At 41.0% G+C, this 18,142-nt stretch overlaps 1 protein-coding gene across 1 annotated transcript in view; it reads right to left on the bottom strand.

The window, feature by feature from the left end:
• LOC124616577 (insulin-like peptide receptor) overlaps window positions 1-18,142 on the bottom strand; it is a 418,803-nt gene that overhangs the window by 40,632 nt on the left and 360,029 nt on the right. The window contains exons 12-15 of the mRNA XM_047144897.1: window positions 16,430-16,600; window positions 12,186-12,390; window positions 8,955-9,133; window positions 8,676-8,852 (exon numbers count right to left, since the gene is read on the bottom strand). Coding sequence (XP_047000853.1) covers window positions 8,676-8,852; window positions 8,955-9,133; window positions 12,186-12,390; window positions 16,430-16,600 — 732 coding nt within the window. The remainder of the gene's footprint in view (window positions 1-8,675; window positions 8,853-8,954; window positions 9,134-12,185; window positions 12,391-16,429; window positions 16,601-18,142) is intronic.

Genomic DNA, 18,142 nt, shown 5'->3' with positions numbered 1-18,142 from the left:
AACAAGACTGAGGGCATTGCTAAGCTTTAAGAAGAATACTTCTTCGTAGTTAACAGGATACATACAAACATACGAACATTCACACCTGCACAACTACATTTCCCTGGTCAACTACATTTTGGTGGCATTGCAGCTCAAATGTGGTGAGGGTTCATATCAGGAGGAGGAAAAGGAGGTGGAGAGCAGGAGGGAAGTTTGGCTCACCATAGGCCACAGGCAATGTCAGTTGCGCATCGTGCACAATGACATGGAGAAGGGGACCAGGAGGAGGAAACAGAACAGAGAAAAGAGGGAGACGGTAAAGAACAGGCACAGTGACAGGGATCGAGGCAAGTGTGTGACAGGGCTGTAGAAGATTCAGGCCAGGAGGATTTTGCAATCGAAGAATGTGTCTTAAGGAAAATATGTAATTCAGAGAAGCTAGCATTGGGGGTAAGAAACCACGTGGCACAGATTTTAAGCAGCTATTGAAGTCCAGCAGTTACCTTTCAGTAGTGCATCCACACCAGCAATTCTCCAGCACTATTCACATCAATTAACTGCATCTCTGCCTTCATGCACAAATTATTTACGTGATACAGTGGTATTAGGCTGCTCAGCAGACATGCACCTTAGTAATTTCTGCACCCTGTTCCAAATGCCATCAGAGACAGGCCTTAAATACAACAGAGACAAGTGTGTGTTCTTTCAAACTGAAGTTGACATCTTGGAGCACGTAATTAATTCTTGGGGTGTTCATCTGACACAGTTGCACTTGCATGCCATTTGTGACCTCAAACCTCCAGAGAACTTTACTGAACTGGAGTCAATGCTAGTGAAGCTGGTGTATTACATCCACCTCATTCCAAGTGCAGTTCAGATTGCGGCATCATTGCACAACCTTCGCCGCAAGAAAATAGCTTTTGTGTGACATTGCTTTCTGATGACTCAAAGACTCTTTCCTCAGTGATCGTTGCCTAGTTCATTTTGATTCTTCCAAACATGTGGTCTTGGCTGTGAATGCATCTTTGTATGGCATTGGCACTATACTCTCATACAGGATTGGTTCTGCTGCCAGACCAATAGTTTTTGTTTACAAATTATTTGACAAGGATCAGAGAAATTATTGGCAAACACACAAGGAGGCTCTTGCCATCATCTATGGAATGACAAAATTTCATCAGTATTTGTACAATGGAAAGTTCTACTTAGTTACTGACCATGAGCCTTTGCAGTCACTTTTCAGTTCGGCCAAGCCAATCGTGAATCACACTGCGCAGAAACTGCAATACTGGCTTTCATCTTATCACACTATCAATATGAGATAATGTACAGGCCCACATACAAGCATGGCAATGCAGACATGCTTTACTGTCTTCCCTTGGAACCAGATCCAGACTTTGACAGATCAGAAGCATCTTCTTTCCACATGGATGCACATGACTCAAGACATGCTGCACCAGTTTCCAAAATATCTCTGGAAGGTTGCCAGGCAATAGCAGTGGATCTGGATTTGCAGATTCTGTTACATTACATCCACAATGGTTGACCTCACATGTCAAATAAATTGTTTGCCCATACTTTGCACGTCAGCATTACTTGTCTGTGCTACAATGTGTCCTACTGCTATGTACTGAATCTGAACAACTACATGCGGTCATTCCAAAGGTTCTTCACAGGCATGTTCACAGTTTGATTCATCAGGGTCACTGTGGAGTGGTCCACCCCCCCCCCCCCCCCCCCCCGATCAGCTTCTCAACATTGCACATGGTTTGACAAGGACTCACAAATAAAGCAGATGATGGCACAGTGCCATGCTCATGCATGGAGGCAGCCCCTCCTTTATGACTATTTGATTGGTTGGTAGAAGCCTGAAGGGCCTCAGCAATGCTTGCATTTGGATTTTGCTGGACCCTAATGGAACACTCATTGGCTGATTGTCCTCAGCGTATATACTGGGTGCTGCCGTAAAACTGTCCCCTGATGCTCCTCTTCTGTCAGGTCTAAATAAAACTCCTCCAGGGTTCCCAAACACACGTCACTGCTCACTGTCGTTGCAAACAATATGGGACCCCTAACCCATCTGGTGGAAATGGCACAGCAAACACAATGTTCTCGACATGCAAGAGTACCTGGTGGATTAAGTGTGGATTTTCTGTAGACCAGTACCAGTTGTTTTGGAAATTTATGTAGGCAAACAGGTGAAACCATGTCTCGTCACTCATGATGAGCCTTAAGACACCACTGACAACACTTCTCAACAGCCATGAACATATATACACTCTCTTCTGTAGGTCAGCTCATTCAATTCTTGCACAACATTTATCTGGTATGGTTTTATCTTCCATCTCCTTAACACACATCTGCAACTTCTCTCACTTGCAAGAACCTGTTGACTCAATTTCCTGGTTGATTCATGAGGACTTCTTGTCATTATCTTCTGCACCTGCCTCTTTAATTCAGGTGTGCAGACAGTTTGTGATCTGTTCCTGGCAGCATTTTGAACTGATACTCTACGCCACAACTTTTCAATCAACTCATGTATGATGCTTTTTTGATGGCACAGAACATCCTGGAAATTTCTCCTGAATCAAATTCTTTGTTTCCATCAAAGATTCAGTGCAAATGAACGCTTCAACAATGGCAACCCACCTGGATAACAAATATGGCATTATCACACACTCTCACTAACCCACCTTCACACAACAAAACCTTTTTCTCAACTGGTTTTGACAAGTTTCATTGTCTGCAGCTGCAGCTGTCTTACATAACAAAAAAGTCCTGCACAGTGTCGGTACATCAGAGGAAATGGTTAGTTCATGTGCAACTGTTTGGTAGACATTTTTCGTTTTCCACACTTTCCATTATTACTGACGTGCATGCACTAGAACATTATCACTGTGTAGGGCAGGCTAGTTTTATGTTCTGCACTCTGTAGAAAGTTTCCTCTTGTGGTTCCTGCGCACTCTACGACAACATGTTGCACTCGTCAAGCCTTGCAATCCGTATTTTCTCTTGAGGATCAACAAGAGTTGCTTGTGACTGACAATGGATCAAAATTTACACCTGCAGGATTCAAAGACTTCCGTACGAGATTTGTCACACACAAGCATGCCTTTTCATCCACATTCCAATGGAGAAGTGGAATGCTTCATTCACACTTTTAAGCAGCAGATGGATAAACTTTGCACCCACCATATATGGGACCAAGCTTTGCTGCTCTTCTTGTTGCACTACAATTCCAAGCTTCACAATGGTGCATCGCCAGCAGAAATGAAACTTCTTGAGAGATTACAACTGTGTGATGGAACGAGACTCGAACTCGGGACCTTTGCCTTTCACGGGCAAGTTCTCTATTGACTGAGTTATCCAAGCACGACTCATGACCCATCCTCACAGCTTTACTTCTGCCACCTTCACATGGGTAAGCCTTGTCTGCGCAATATCCTTTCTTCCAGAAGTGCTAGTCTTGCACGGTTCACAGCAGAACTTCTGTTAGGTTTGAAAGGTAAGGAGATGAGGTACTGGCAGAAGTAAAGCTGTGAGTGTTCCGGCATAGCCACAAGCACTGGCACGAAGAAGAAGAAAGCAAGAGCAGAGAAGACTGTGACACAACGTCAGCCAATAGCCCGCTGACCAGGACCATGCCATGACAGGACCTGCCTCTACAAGAAGAGAATATAAGTGGCGCTCCTGCCAGCCTCGTCCGCACAGTACTAGACCTGGCCTAGCAGAGAGTGCTACGACAGCCGTTATTAGTGATTCATATACATTGCTTGTATGGACATTGGCTATGGCGAAAGACATTGTTTCCATGTTGCCCATTACTTGCAACACCGTTGTAAATTCAAAGTTAAATATTGTCAATCTTCCTTATTGCAATAAAGACTATTAATGTGATTTGCTTGAATTGTTGGATAGCTATCTGAGAAAGCTGCATCCTTTTGGCACCCTATAAGAGATGAGTGGACAGGACCCCACAATGAGGACGGGTCACGGGTCGTGCTTGGAGAGCTCAGCTGATAGCGCACTTGCCGCAAAAGGCAAAGGTCCCGATTTTGAGTCTCAGTCCAGTACACAGTTTTAAGCTTCCATGAAGTTTCATATCAGTGCACACACTGCTGCAGAGTGAAAATTTCATTCTGGCTGGCTGCCTTACTTCACAGACAGAATCACTGCACCTTGCTCCAGTTGCTGCACCCACTGTGGCGGTCGGCACGTACTCTGCCTGCTCAGGCAATATACAAACCTAATGACTCCATCTTGTTTCTATTTTTTTTTTTTTTTTTTTTTTTTTTTTTTCATTTTTCAGGTCATGTAGTGGTCGGAAGTGCTAGGAATGGGGCACTGTCATAAAGTTGCTCAGCAACTTGCATGTTTTTATATAGGATCCAGGGACATTGCAGATCCAGGGACATTGCAGTGGTGGCACCTGAATCAATTTTGCACCTGTAAACTGTGTGATCTTGCCACTGACTCTTTGTTCCCAGATTCATAGCCTGCTGGATGATGCAGCCTACATCCCCTCCAGCTACTTGGGGCACAGCATCATCAGCACCTTGCCCTGAACTGAAAGACCTGGACCATACACCTGATCTGTCACCAAGCTGACAGCAGATGTCTACAGGCAATGGTTCCCTCCATTCCGCAGTTGGCGAGGGGTCCGATGCCATTGAGGTTTGACCACCAGAAGACCTCGCACAATCGCTGGATGCAGAGGCACGCCCTCCATCTCGTTTCTCAGCTGTCATTCGAGGACAGTCACAAGGCAAATGCTGGGGCACTGACAGTAGCTTGTCTTCAGCCACACCTTCAGATCAATAATCCTCAGCATTTCCTTTTCCTGCATCCACACTCCCCCTCACCCCACTGTTGTTAAAGCAATCATCACTACGCTTTTCCTGCATCCACACTCCCCCTCACCCCACTGTTGTTAAAGCAATCATCACTACGTTTCCTGTGGGCACCACGAGCGGCACTTTGAACACTGCCACCAATCAAGAATCTCCAGTCCACCAACCAATGATGACGCCAGGACAGTGTTATAAGCAGCAGCCTCCTGGACACCAGTCACTACTTCTACTTGTAGTTCCATGCTTCTAGTGAGGCTTCTGTGTTGTTAGTTGGTGCCTAAAATTACTCCAAGTTGTTGGTAGTTTGCTCTATCAACAAATATTTGGTGATTACAGATATACACCCAGACCTCTGCTAATTGCAAACCAAGGCTGTAAAAGTTTACAGCAGTGTAGCAGTTCTTTGGAATAAGGTGAGTACAATATATTTACTTAAACTGCATATTTGTCAACTATCTTTTGCTTGCCTTTCCAGATGCCTAAGGTGGCATATCCTTTGGCCACCTTCCACTCATTTGTCATTAGCAACAAGGGCATAATGGTTGCTGATATGCAAACACAACAGATTCAAACTGGAGGGGAAAAAATGGCATACTTGAGTAGAAGAAGGGATCAGTTGACAGAACACATTCTGAGTCATCAAGGAGGTGCCAATTTGGTAATTGAAGCAAGTGCTGTGAATAAAAATTGTATAGGAATACATAGGCTTGAATATCCACACATCAAAAGAAGTTTGTGCATCACCCTGGTTCCCAGAATCCTGAAGATAAGACGACAACTGTGGATATTGTATCACAGACACAGTCCCTTTGACTGTTCAAAGACGTCACAAAACCCGCCAATAGATGTAAACGACCATGCACGAGCAGCGCCTATTAGATGGAGGGGGTCCGACAGCCGATCGGTTCCAGTCATTCCACGGAAGGAGGTACACACCTCGTGTTTTCTGTAGTTCAACCATGCCTAGACGGTCAATACCGCGGTTCAATCGCATCCACATTGTTACTTTGTGCCAGGACGGGCTCTCAACAAGGGAAGTGCCCAGGCATCTCAGAGTGAACCACAGCGATGTTGTTCAGAATGGAGGAGATACAGAAAGACATGAACTGTCAATGACATGCCTCGCTCAGGCCGCCCAAGGGCTGCTACTGCAATAGATGATCGCTACCTATGGATTATGGCTTGGAGGAACCCTGACAGCAATGCCACCATGTTGAATAATGCTTTTCATGCAGCCACAGGATGTTGTGTTACGACTCAAACTGTGCACAATAGGCTGCATGATGCGCAACCAATGTCCATGGTGAGGTCCATCTTCGCAACCCTGCAGCGTGATACAGATGAGCCTGACAGCATGCCGAATGGACCACTCAGGATTGGTATCACATTCTCTTCACCAATTAGTGTCACATATGCCTTCAACCAGACAATTGACGGAGACGTGTTTGGAGGCAACCCGATCAGGCTAAATGCCTTAGACACACTGTCCAGCAAGTGCAGCAAGGTGAGGTTCTCTGATGTTTTGGGGTGGCATTATGTGGGGCCAACGTACGCAGCTGGTGGTCTTGGAACGCATCATAATGGCCGTACGATACGTGAATGCCATCCTCCAACCGATAATGCAATCATATCAGCAGCTTATTGGCGAGGCATTTGTCTTCGTGGACATGCCACGATCATGCACATCTTGTGAAAGACTTTCTTCAGGATAACGACTAGAGTGGCCAGCATGTTCTCCAGACATGAACTCTACTCAACATGTCTGGGATGGATTGAAAAGGGCTGTTTATGGACAATGTGGCCCACCAACCACTCCATGTGTACAGCAATCTGGACCACCACCTCTGAATGTCTAGCTGTATCATGATACAACATGCAATGTGTGGCTTTCAGGAGCAATAAAAAGGGCAGAAATGATGTCTATATTGATCTCTATTCCAATTTTCTGTACAGGTTCTGGGACTCTCAAAATCGAGGTGCTGCAAAACTCTTTTTGATGCGTGTAGTAAGCAGGTTCAAGTGGATGTAGACTGCCATGGTTTTGCAAAGATTAAGAGGTTTGCACAGGACAGCCACCCTCTCCCCACTGTACCATCCCACACAACAGCCTCCTGATGCCTGGCAGTCTCTGCACACTCCATCAGACAGCATTCTTCTCTCCCGCCATCCATAACCTGCTATACCTCATCCTTTCAAGCCCCCCCCCCCCCCAACCCCCAGATTGCTGCTTTCATTCAATGTGACAGTTGCATTCCGGTCTGAGTTGCTGGAGATGACAGTCATGTGTGTATGAGGTGTGCTTGCTTTTGTGAATGTGTGTGTGTGTGTGTGTGTGTGTGTGTGTGTGTGTGTGTAGCTAAATGCATAACATTCTTTTCGTTGTCCCTGTCTGCAACCCGTCACATCATATTTAAGGTTAGTAGCAATTTATCCTTTTCCTGATATTGTTGATATTCCAACCTGGAGTTTTCATTGTTTGGAGGCAATAAGGCATGCAAAAGTCTGGAAGAGGCTATTGTTCAGCAGTGAACTTCAAGCAGCTGATGATGACAAACACTATGCAAAAGAGATCACCAAACTTTAAGAAACCTCTGGAAGACACTGAAATGACAAGAATAACTCTTTAATGACTAATAATAATTTTAAAAGACCGTGGGCTACGCTTTCACAATACAGTACATAACTACAGTTTCTGTTTGGGGACTGAGTTCTTATATATGTTTCAGAATGGAATTTTCTATTCTAGTGCAAAATAACTTTAGTAAGCTATCCACAAACATTGAATGTATTTCTAAGAGAGTATGACTACTTACACACAGAATGATGAGAAGTATTTCTTTCTACAAATATCCACATTCATACTTGCATGTGTCCATAGGTGGTAGGTGAATAGCAACTGATTAATATAATTGTAACAGTGAGAGTTGCTTTCAAAGTTCTGCTTTAAATGACTGTTGTGTAAAACATTCATTTACAATCATTTAACTATCAAAGATTAAATGAAGTGACCTTAATTGAAATGTATAAGCAAAACTATTATGAATGCTAAATATATTCCAAATCCAAATGAAACACTAATGTTGACAGTGTTCATCACAGAAAAGGAACACTGTTAGCAGCCACTAGATTTGAAACAGCTCTAGAAAGATGAAAGTAATCAAAAAATTCACAAATAAATTTAAAAACATAGCTGAACCTCACTGTGTTTTTAGATATATGTGTGTCGCTCAACTCCATTCCAGTTGTCATAAATATTGTTGTTTAAAGTAGCACATACAAGCAGTTTGCAACAGTTCTCTGAGGTTTTCTTGGTGTGACTGATTAATGGTGTGATCCCTTTGTTCCACTGAATTGTTGTTTCCACTTTATGGAAAATATTTCGATGACTAACCCTGCCGTATTCTCCAGGTGTTGAGAGTCTTGCTGTTATGTGTACTTGCTGCTTGGACTCCAAACACTATTGGGCTTACGTCTCTCTTCATAGGCATGCATAAAATGAAAACACCTCAGCGGAACATCCGGAAGCACACCATTAGTTTATAACAGCTTCTTCGTCATTCTAGAGCACTCTAGGTTTTGTTCCATATTCCAAGATATCTCATGTCATGTTTATATCTATTCCATAAAACAAATGTGGGAGTGAGGAAGAGTAAGTTGCAGATGAACATTCAAAATAAAAATATCAACTGAAGACAACTGACACAGACTTTAGGGAAGATGACACTCTTCTTCTACTCTGAGTGTTACATAAATTTCATCTCCACCAAACTGAATATGCGAATAACTGATTTTCATCACATACTGAAGATGAAAAATAAGAAATTCAACTCATTTGGATCTTACCATTTGCATGAGTTCGCACAGTAACAATCTTCTTAGGACTGCAGTTTGTAGTATTCTCAGTTTCATTACCCTCCAACTCTCGGCAAGCTTGTACACCAACAGTATATGCAGCAAAATGTTTAAGATAGTGTACAACCAGAGTATTGACTTGATAAACTTTGTACATAAACTGCCCATCTAGAAGAAAACATACATACGTAAATACAAAGCATAGACAGCAGCAGCTAAGCTAATTTGCATACTTTCCTATGATTTTATCTGTAAGTAATGTGTACTTACTCTTTGAGCTATTATTGCCATTACTCGGTATCAGCATGGACTGACCCGCCCCAAAGTATTCATTGTCATAATGTAAACTAGGAAATTTTAGGCTATCCTTTTCTTTGATGTCAGAGGTCTGTGAATGGTAAGTCCAATGAGAGACAGACCTTTTTGTTTTAGGAGATGCAGCAGGCAGCCTGCAGAGAGAGATATAGCAATAAGTATGTATTTAATGAAACATCTTACAACAAAATCTTGATTATCCATTCTTAAAAATTGATAAGTAACTGCAATGTAGTGTTATTTCATTAGCACCACTGGAAAAGCATCTTTTTCTCTCTTTTATTGCAATAGTAAGAAAAATACATTTGTTCTTTAACAGTTATCATCTTACTATAGACATGATCAGTCATCTTTCAGCCACCTCACATTTTTATCCACATAATTCCACAGCATCTTCCTTATATGTACAGATTTAACATCACACTCTTTTTTTGTTTTGTGAATATTGCCACAGCTGGAGCAGAATCTGAGCTGAGAAAGAGCTTTGAGTCAGTTCATGAAGACATAAAACATTCAGTTTCAAGTTCAGGTGAGGCATGGAGTTTTAAGTTGATGCAATATAAATTCCAATGTGCACTTTACTCAAAAAGAGGGGGCAGGGGGGGGGGGGGGGGGGGAGGGGGGAGAGAGAGAAAGAGAGAGAGAGAACCAACTTAAAGTATGAATTTTAAATGAAAAATCCATCAAAAATTTTACAAATCATCCTCAGTAAGGGTATTGGGAAGACGATTAACAGACCGATGACCTCGCTGTTTGGTCTCTTCCCCCAAACAACCAACCAACCAACCAAGACGATTAACATGCTAATCAGGTGATGAGAAATTTCTCTCTTTGTCAATCTTCTTCTCAAACACCTTGACTCCAGATTCTCTTTAAGATAAGAGGAAACATAAATGAGAGAAATGGTAAAAATCACAGTTTGGAATATTCAACATGGTTCCAGAACCCGATGGAATCTCTGAGCACCAGCTCTGTGGCCGAGCAGTTCTAGGCACTTCATTCCGGAACTGCGCTGCTGCTACGTTTCGAGGTTTGAATCCTGCCTCGGGCATGAATGTGTGTGATGTCCTTAGGTTAGTTAGGTTTAAGTAGTTCTAAGTCTTGGAGACTGATGACCTCAGATATTAAGTCCAATAGCGCTTAGAGCCATTTGAACCATATGAACCAACCTCTGAGCAAGGTGGTGTAGAGGTTATCACACTGTACTCACATTCAGAAGGACTGGCCATCCAGATTTAGGTTTTCTGTGATTTCCCTACATAGCTCCAGGATGGTTCCTTTGAAAAGGACATGGCCAATTTCCTTCACCATCTTGCATAATCTGAGCTTGTGCTCCATCTCTAATGACCTCGATGTCAATGGGACAGTAAACTCTAATTTACCTTTCTTCCTTTTTCAATGGAATCCTTGGTAGATTATTTAGAGAAATCACAACTGAGTAGCTACAGTAGAGTGTACCATCAGCTTTCAGCTGTGAGGCACAAATGGCTGCAGGAAAAACAACTGACTTCTGTTGCGACAACACAGAGGCATTGTCACAGAGACATAATACAAAATCACTTTACATTATTGTTTGAGGTAGAGGGATACAGCTGCTGTGCCAAGCCTATTGCAACTGTCAAGGATCTTTCTTTGCCGACTGTACTATATCCTCACTTTTAACCATGATGTACTGTGCAGCCCTCAATAAAAATACTGTGCCTCATAGTTGAAAGAAAGAGCAAGGAATACTTGTCTACAAGAAGGGTAGCAGAAGTGATCAACAAAATTACCATCTAGAAAATCAGCACATAGTCTAAGTTCATACATATTCCAGTTTTATGGTCACATATGAAGAGTGAATGACTCCTAATGGATGAATGACTCCTAATGGATGAAATGCTTCTTTAAAATTTTTTACTTGATACTGACATGAAAAATATCCTGGCACATGAATGTTGAAAAAAGATCTAAAGAAAATTGGCATACAACCAGAAGACACACAAAGCTGACATCTTCAGAACAGCTGTAGTGACATTAGAATTTGTATAACTGGAATCTAATGGTCAGACAAATGGCCTCACCATAGTTGGAGTCATGAATGATGGCGGGCAACTTGTTTTGTGCAAGTATGTCATGCATTCTCCGAAAGCCAATCAGCATTCAGTAACACTGTAAGCACTCTGCTGTTAATGCAGTGACTAATGCAAGTGATCATAGTGAGTTCTTTAGTGAATTTCTATTCCATTTGTTGTGAGTTGTCATCGCTGATAGTGGTGGTAGGTGATAAATTCTGCAGAAGCAAGTGAAAGACACAATCTGCAGGATACATGATTTCTTTGAGCGGAAAGCATGTGCATGGGCATACCACAACTGTCATTTGGAATCGTCAATAATGCAATCCCTGTCTATGCATCGACTTGTGTGAACCACCATCATTCGTGGATCGGACTACAGGCAACACAGTGAACTGGTGAAAAAGTCTTGGTTCAGTTAATACAACAATAAATGAAAAGCACTTTCATAATGGTTGCAAACTTTCTCATAGTCCTTAGATGCCAGACAAACAAACCTACAAAAAAAATAATAACAAACAGTGGCACAAATGATGGCAACCACTCTACTGTACAGTTAAGGTGCCAAGCAGTTTACTGAGATATAAACAAGACTGAAAATGTGTTTCCATGTGTGTGTGTGTGTGTGTGTGTGTGTGTGTGTGTGTGTTTTGTCAGTTAGCTCTGAAGAAGGACATCGTATTGTGTGTGTATTTGTACTCACTCATTAGAAGAATCCAACTTATAGGCTAAGATGAGCTACAGTGCTCCAGTTCTCTTTTATGGGTTTTATTACCACTCAGCACTTCCACTACACACTGACTGGTTATCTTCACTCTGTCCATTCTCTATATCTCACCTTTGGTTCTGGATTATTACATAAATTTTTGTTGGCATCTTACTCATTGATGGGAAACTAAAGAGTATTTACACAAAATTCATGTACCTGTAGTCACATGACTAAAATTTAAAAAACAAGAACAACCTGATTTCAAAATTTAGCATAATTGACTGATGATAGTTTTTAGGTATCCAGTCAAGTTCATTATTCCATTTTGTGCAAACTGGAATAACTAATTCACCTCGAAACAACGGCAACAAGCATAAATTCAGCTGTGAGGTAGCAACAGGAAAGGGTGGAGGGTCTATTTACCTCTTGACATACAGCTGATTTTGCAGTGAATCCTCAAAGTGAATTTGTGCTTGAACTGCAGCTTCTTGCGCTTTGCGTGACATCTTTTCAATATCCTGATCAGAGTCCTTGCAAGTACAACATTCCCCATTTTCATCATCTTCCTTGGATTCTTCTTCTTCCAATAGTGGTGGATATGTCGTCTTTTTATCCAAGAACACCAGAGCTGTAATGAAAGGCAAACTATAACATTACAAATAAAAACCGGTGCAAGAGACACAAACAGCACATGAGAACTTTGATAAACAGTGTCTGCAGCACTCTGTGAATAGAGGTGTTGTTATCTTGGAATACCTGAGTGTTCACAGCATAATAAAAAGGTTAAGAAGAGAGGGCAATACTCTGTCACCAAGAATGTTGAAGAAAACATTGTGGTTTACGCTCATGGTAACCTGAATGAGTGTGTCCAAGTCATGTTACAAAAAAACACCCCTAAAATGCTACAGAATCACCTCTATCTGGATGTACTGCAGTTTAAATGCTCATTGGGCAACAGGCAAAATCACAAAACATTAGACAGCTCTACATGCCTTCGGTCTGCACATAAAGCTGCATTTCTTCAGTGGTTATTCAGCTGCTGGAGACATGCAGCTTTATGTGCAGTTGTGAGCAACGGCCTTTTGTGAGAAGTCCAAATCCAAACGTACACTGCATGCAGCTCACTTCACAATGTTTACTCAGAATCTGGTCAAGATAGACCTGCATTCACTGAGAGCAGCAATTCCTGTAGAGTTTGAAGCCAATTCTCCTGCCAAAGTGTGATGCTAATATCTAGTCCATATTGGTGAGGATCTCGATATAAACCAAGTTCTATGGCTGCAAGTGATACGCTATTCCTTGCAGATCCGTGGTCCACTATTCCTTGCAGATCAGCATCCACACCTACATATACATGTTTACATTGCAATTCACAATTAAGTGCCTGCCAAAGAGTTCATTGAACCACCTTCAAGCTGTTTCGCTACTGTGCCATTCTCGAATAGTGCAAGGGGAAAATGAAGATGTACATCTTTCCGTGTGAACTCTGATTTCTGTTATCTTATTATGATTCTTGAATGGCGCAAGGGGAAAACGATGATGTACACCTTTCCATGTGAGCTCTGATTTCTCTTATCTTATTATGAAGATCATTCTTCCCTATGTAGGTGGTTGCCAACAAAATATTTTCACATTCTAAGGACAAATTTGGTAACTGAAATTTCTTGAGAAGATCCTGTTGTAGTGAAAAATGCCTTTGTTTTGTGACTGCCACACCAATTCACGTATCATATCTGTGGCGCTCTCTTCCCGATTTTGCAATAATACAAAACGAGCTGCCCTTCTTTGAACCTTTTCGATGTCCTCCACTGCTGCTATTTGAAGTGGATCCCACACTGTGCAGCAATACTCCAGAAGAGGATGGACAAGTGTAGTGTACACAGTCCCTTTAGTAGACCTTTTGCATGCTCTAAGTGTTCTGAGAATAAATCGCTGTCTTTGGTTTGCTGTCCCCACAACATTATCTATGTGATCATTCCAATTTAAGTTATCCATAATAGTAAGCCCTAAGTATTTAGTTGAATTTACAGCCTTTGAATTTGCTTGTTTTATCCCGTAATTGAAATTTAGCAGATTCCATTTAGTACTCATGCAAGAAAATTCACACTTTTCATTATTTAGAGTCAACTGCCACTTTTCACACTAAAGAAATATCTTGTCTAAATCATTTTTCAATTTGTTTCCAACACCTGATGATTTTATAAGACAGTAAATGATAGCATCATCTGCAAACAATCTATCAGGGCTGCTCCAATTGTCTCCTAAATTGTTTGTGTAGATCAGGAATAGCAGAAGGCCTCTAACACTTCATTGGGGAACTCCAGATATTACTTCTGTTTCACGCGATGACTTTTCATCAGTTACTATGAACTGTAACCTTTCCGACAGGAAATCATGAATCAAGTTGTACAACTGAGATGATACTCCACAGCCACGCAACTGGATCAGAAGTCGCTTGTGAGCAACAGTGTTAAAAAGTCTTCTGGAAATCTAAAATTATGGAATCAATTTTACATACCCTGTTCATAGCACTCATTTCTTTATGAGAATAAAGAGCTAGTTGTGTTTCACAAGGTGATATTTTCTGAATCCGTATTGGCTGTCTGTCAATAAATCTCTCTCTTTAAGGTAACCCACACAGTTCGAACACAGTATATGTTCCAAAATCCTACCGCAAATCAACATTAGTGATATGGATCTGTGATTCAGCAGATTACTCCTATTTTCTTTCTTCAGTATTGGTGTGACTTGTACAACTTTCCAGTCTTTAAGTGTGGATCTTTCAACCAGCAAGGAGTTGTATATGATTGCTAAGTATGGGGCTAGTGTATCAGCTTACTAAGAAAGGAATCTGACTAGTATGCAATCTCACCTGGAGGTCTTGCCTTTATTAAGTGTTTTAAGCTGTTTTGTTACACAGAAGAAATCTACTTCTAAGTTACTTATGTTGGAAGTCGTTCCTGATTCAAATTCAGAACTATTTACTTCATTTTCTTTTATGAAGGAATTTTGGAAAACTGTGTTTAGTAACTCTGCTTTAGTAACACTGTCCTCCATATCACCACCATCGTTATTGCTCAATGAGGATACTGATTGTGTCTTTCCACTGGTGTACTTTACATACAACCAGAATCTTCGGATTTTCTGCCAGATTTCTACACAGTTCTGTTGTGGAAACTATTAAAAGCATCTCGCAATGAAGTTTGTGCTATATTTCAAGCTTGTATAAAACTTCGCCAATCTTGTTCACTGAAATTTGGCATGATTTTTCATTTCTTCTGCACCAGTATTCTGACTTGTTTTGTGTGCCACGGGGAATCAGCACCATCTCTTATTAGTTTATATGGTATATATCTTTCAATTGCCACTGATACTATTTCTCTGAATTTAAACCACATCTGGTCTATACTTATATAGTCAGATTGGAAGAAGTGCAGACCGGCTCTTCGGAAGGCATCAAGAGAAATTTTATTTGCTCTTTTAAATAGATGTACTTCGTGTTTATTTTTGGTGGGTTTTGATGTTACGGTATTTAGTCTCGCTACATCAACCTTATGGTCGCTAATCCTTGAAAACATCATGATGCTCCCTATTTGCTCAGGATTATTTGTAGCAAAGAAGTCAAGTATGTTTTCAGCACCATTTATTCTTTGATTGTATCGATGATGTTTCATTGAATGTTTCGCACCTTGACACTTGTTGGTGGCCTACTATTGAAATCTGCACAATTTGCGAAAAGGTTGCACTCCTGTCACACTGAACAATTCTCTTCAGTCGTCGTTGGTCCCATTCTTGCACGATCTCTTTCTGACCGCAGCAATGTCGGAGATTTGATGTTTTACCGGATTCCCAATATTCATGGTACACTTGTCAAATGGTCATATGGGAAAATCCCCACCTCATTGCTACCTCGAAGATGCTGTGTCCCATCATCCATACACCAACTGTAATACCACATTCATACTCACTTAAATCCTGATAACCTGCCATTGCAGCAGCAGTAACCAATCTAACAACTTCTTGTCTTATATAGGCATTGCCAACCACAGCCCTGTATTCTGCCTGCTTACATATCTCTGTATTTGAATAAGCATGCCTATATCAGTTTCTTTGGTGCTTCAGTGTATATACGCTCCACAGCAAAAACTTAACACAGTTACACACTAGAATAAAAGACAATAATTACTACCTGCTTCTGTTATTAGAAAATATCAACAGAGTGCTGCAGCAAAAAGGAAAAATTGCATTCTGCCTGGCATTGCTGGACAATGTGGTGTTGAGCATCAATGTTCTGATGTAACAGTTACCTGTTACCACATTTTTTCAGAATAACTTTTATTATACCCAGTCTCCTGACAAGCTTGTGCCATTTATAATTTTTAAATGTTTTCAACTAGGGTCCCTCTAAAATTCTATTGAATATTTGAGCAGTGTCTTCATTTGTCAATGCTGTCAGCCATTTTATAGTAGCAGTGTATGCAAAGTCAGTTACAATTCAAACTCTTAGCAACTTTGTTAGCTTTGTGAATGCAGATGTAGCATTTTGCTAAATTTTTTTGGTGATGGTTACAACTATTCAGAAAAGCAAGAATACACAGCCAATAGATTTTAAAATACTGTGTTATTATCTTGATTACAGCGTTTTACTCCATGCACACAACACTTACGTTCCATGCAATAATTTCTCCGTTCAAGATTGTCTGGATCATCCTGCGCCCATCCTCCAGTAATGACGTAGTGAGTAACATTGCCATTGGGTTGTAAGGGAGGCTTCCATTCAATCACAATATCTGAGCTGCTGTTAGGGAAAGCACGGACAACCTGTGGAGGAGTTGGCACTGAAACACAAAACAGTATCATGAATCGACTCTCCACATCCCCCCAGTGTTAATTTCTTTTTATATTTACGTCATGAACTACCACAATGTTCAATACTTTGCTGGTGCCCTTCTGAGCACAAAACTAGGAAAAGATATTTTTAAATGTTTAACACCAAAACTGTTATTTAATTACTGGCTGACTAGTTTCACGCTTTGCCCATTTTCACAAGCCACTTATTTGTATTTAGGATATGTTTGGTGTGGATGATTCTACTTATGACATCACACTTAAATGTATCTCAGTTCTTCATTATCCAGATTGGTGTGATCCATGCAACAATGACTAGTCAGCTAATAAGTTACTATCTGCTTTGGTGTTAAACATTTAAACATGTCTTTTCTTCAGTATTTGAGAGCTGCAAGACTATTTTCATAGGTGCTGATCTCTGTGAATTTACATCTTGACATGTTTCACATTCCTGGAAAGTCTCTTTTATGATACACTCTACGAAACACTACACTCTAATTAAATTAAATGAACAAATCAATGATTTGGTTAATGGATGAAGAGGTAATATGGTCAGCAGTTTAGTAAGCAATTCGGTTTCATTCAAAACTTAAACCAAACAGTGGAGAATCCAGGTAGGAATATCAACAATGTACGAAAAAAGAGATTGCTACTTACCACAAAGGAGACACATTACCTTATTTACTCGAATCTGAGCCGCACTTTTTTCCAGTTTTTGTAATCCAAAAAACTGCCTGTGGCTTAGAATTGAGTGCAAAGTAAGCAGAAGTTCTAAAAAATGATGGTAGGTACCGCCACAAGTAACTTCTGCTGTCGAATATATGTAGTGCTACACAGGCATGCTTTGCAGGCACAAAGATAAATACTGACGCCAAAACCTTTGCGTCAGTAAATAAATTAAAAAAAAGGGTAAAAGATGAGCTTTTTTCTCACTCCCAAGTTTCGACCACTGCATTTTCATACTTTATCCAACAAAGTAAACCGAAAATCCGTCTTGTTCATCTTCGAACGTAGCAGACTTTCAAATGTTCATAGCAACAAAAATAAATTTCTTTTCACAAAAATACCAACAATGCACAAGGCTTTAGGATTGTTGCACAAGTTGATACGCTAGGGTTCATTACGATTTCACGTAGTGGCACCTACTGCTTTATGGAATTTTGTGAAGTGCCTGTTGGTGTTTTTGCAGAATGAAGTTCTAATCATGCTGCAGGTCTGCGGTACGGGATTGATGAGAACAACATCAGGCGATGGTGACTGCAGAGAGACACATTATTTGAACGTTCAAGTCATGCTTGCTTGCACAGCAGATGGACATAAATTACCCCCATTCATAGTTTTCAAGCAAAAGACTTTACCGAAATCGCAAGTGTTTCCAAAAACTGTAACTGTTCAAGCAAATGAAACTGGGTGGTTTTCAGAGGACATGGTGCTGGAATGGATTAGGTGTGTGTGGAATTGTTTCCCTGGTGCAATGCTTGGTTTACACAGTCTGTTGGTATTAGATGCGTACGCAAACCATGCAAAACCTG

The sequence above is a fragment of the Schistocerca americana genome, chromosome 5 (genome assembly GCF_021461395.2).
Source record: "Schistocerca americana isolate TAMUIC-IGC-003095 chromosome 5, iqSchAmer2.1, whole genome shotgun sequence".
NCBI lineage: Eukaryota > Metazoa > Arthropoda > Insecta > Orthoptera > Acrididae > Schistocerca > Schistocerca americana.
Note: the sequence above shows the minus strand (reverse complement) of the source record. Positions and strands in the feature narration are given on the sequence as shown.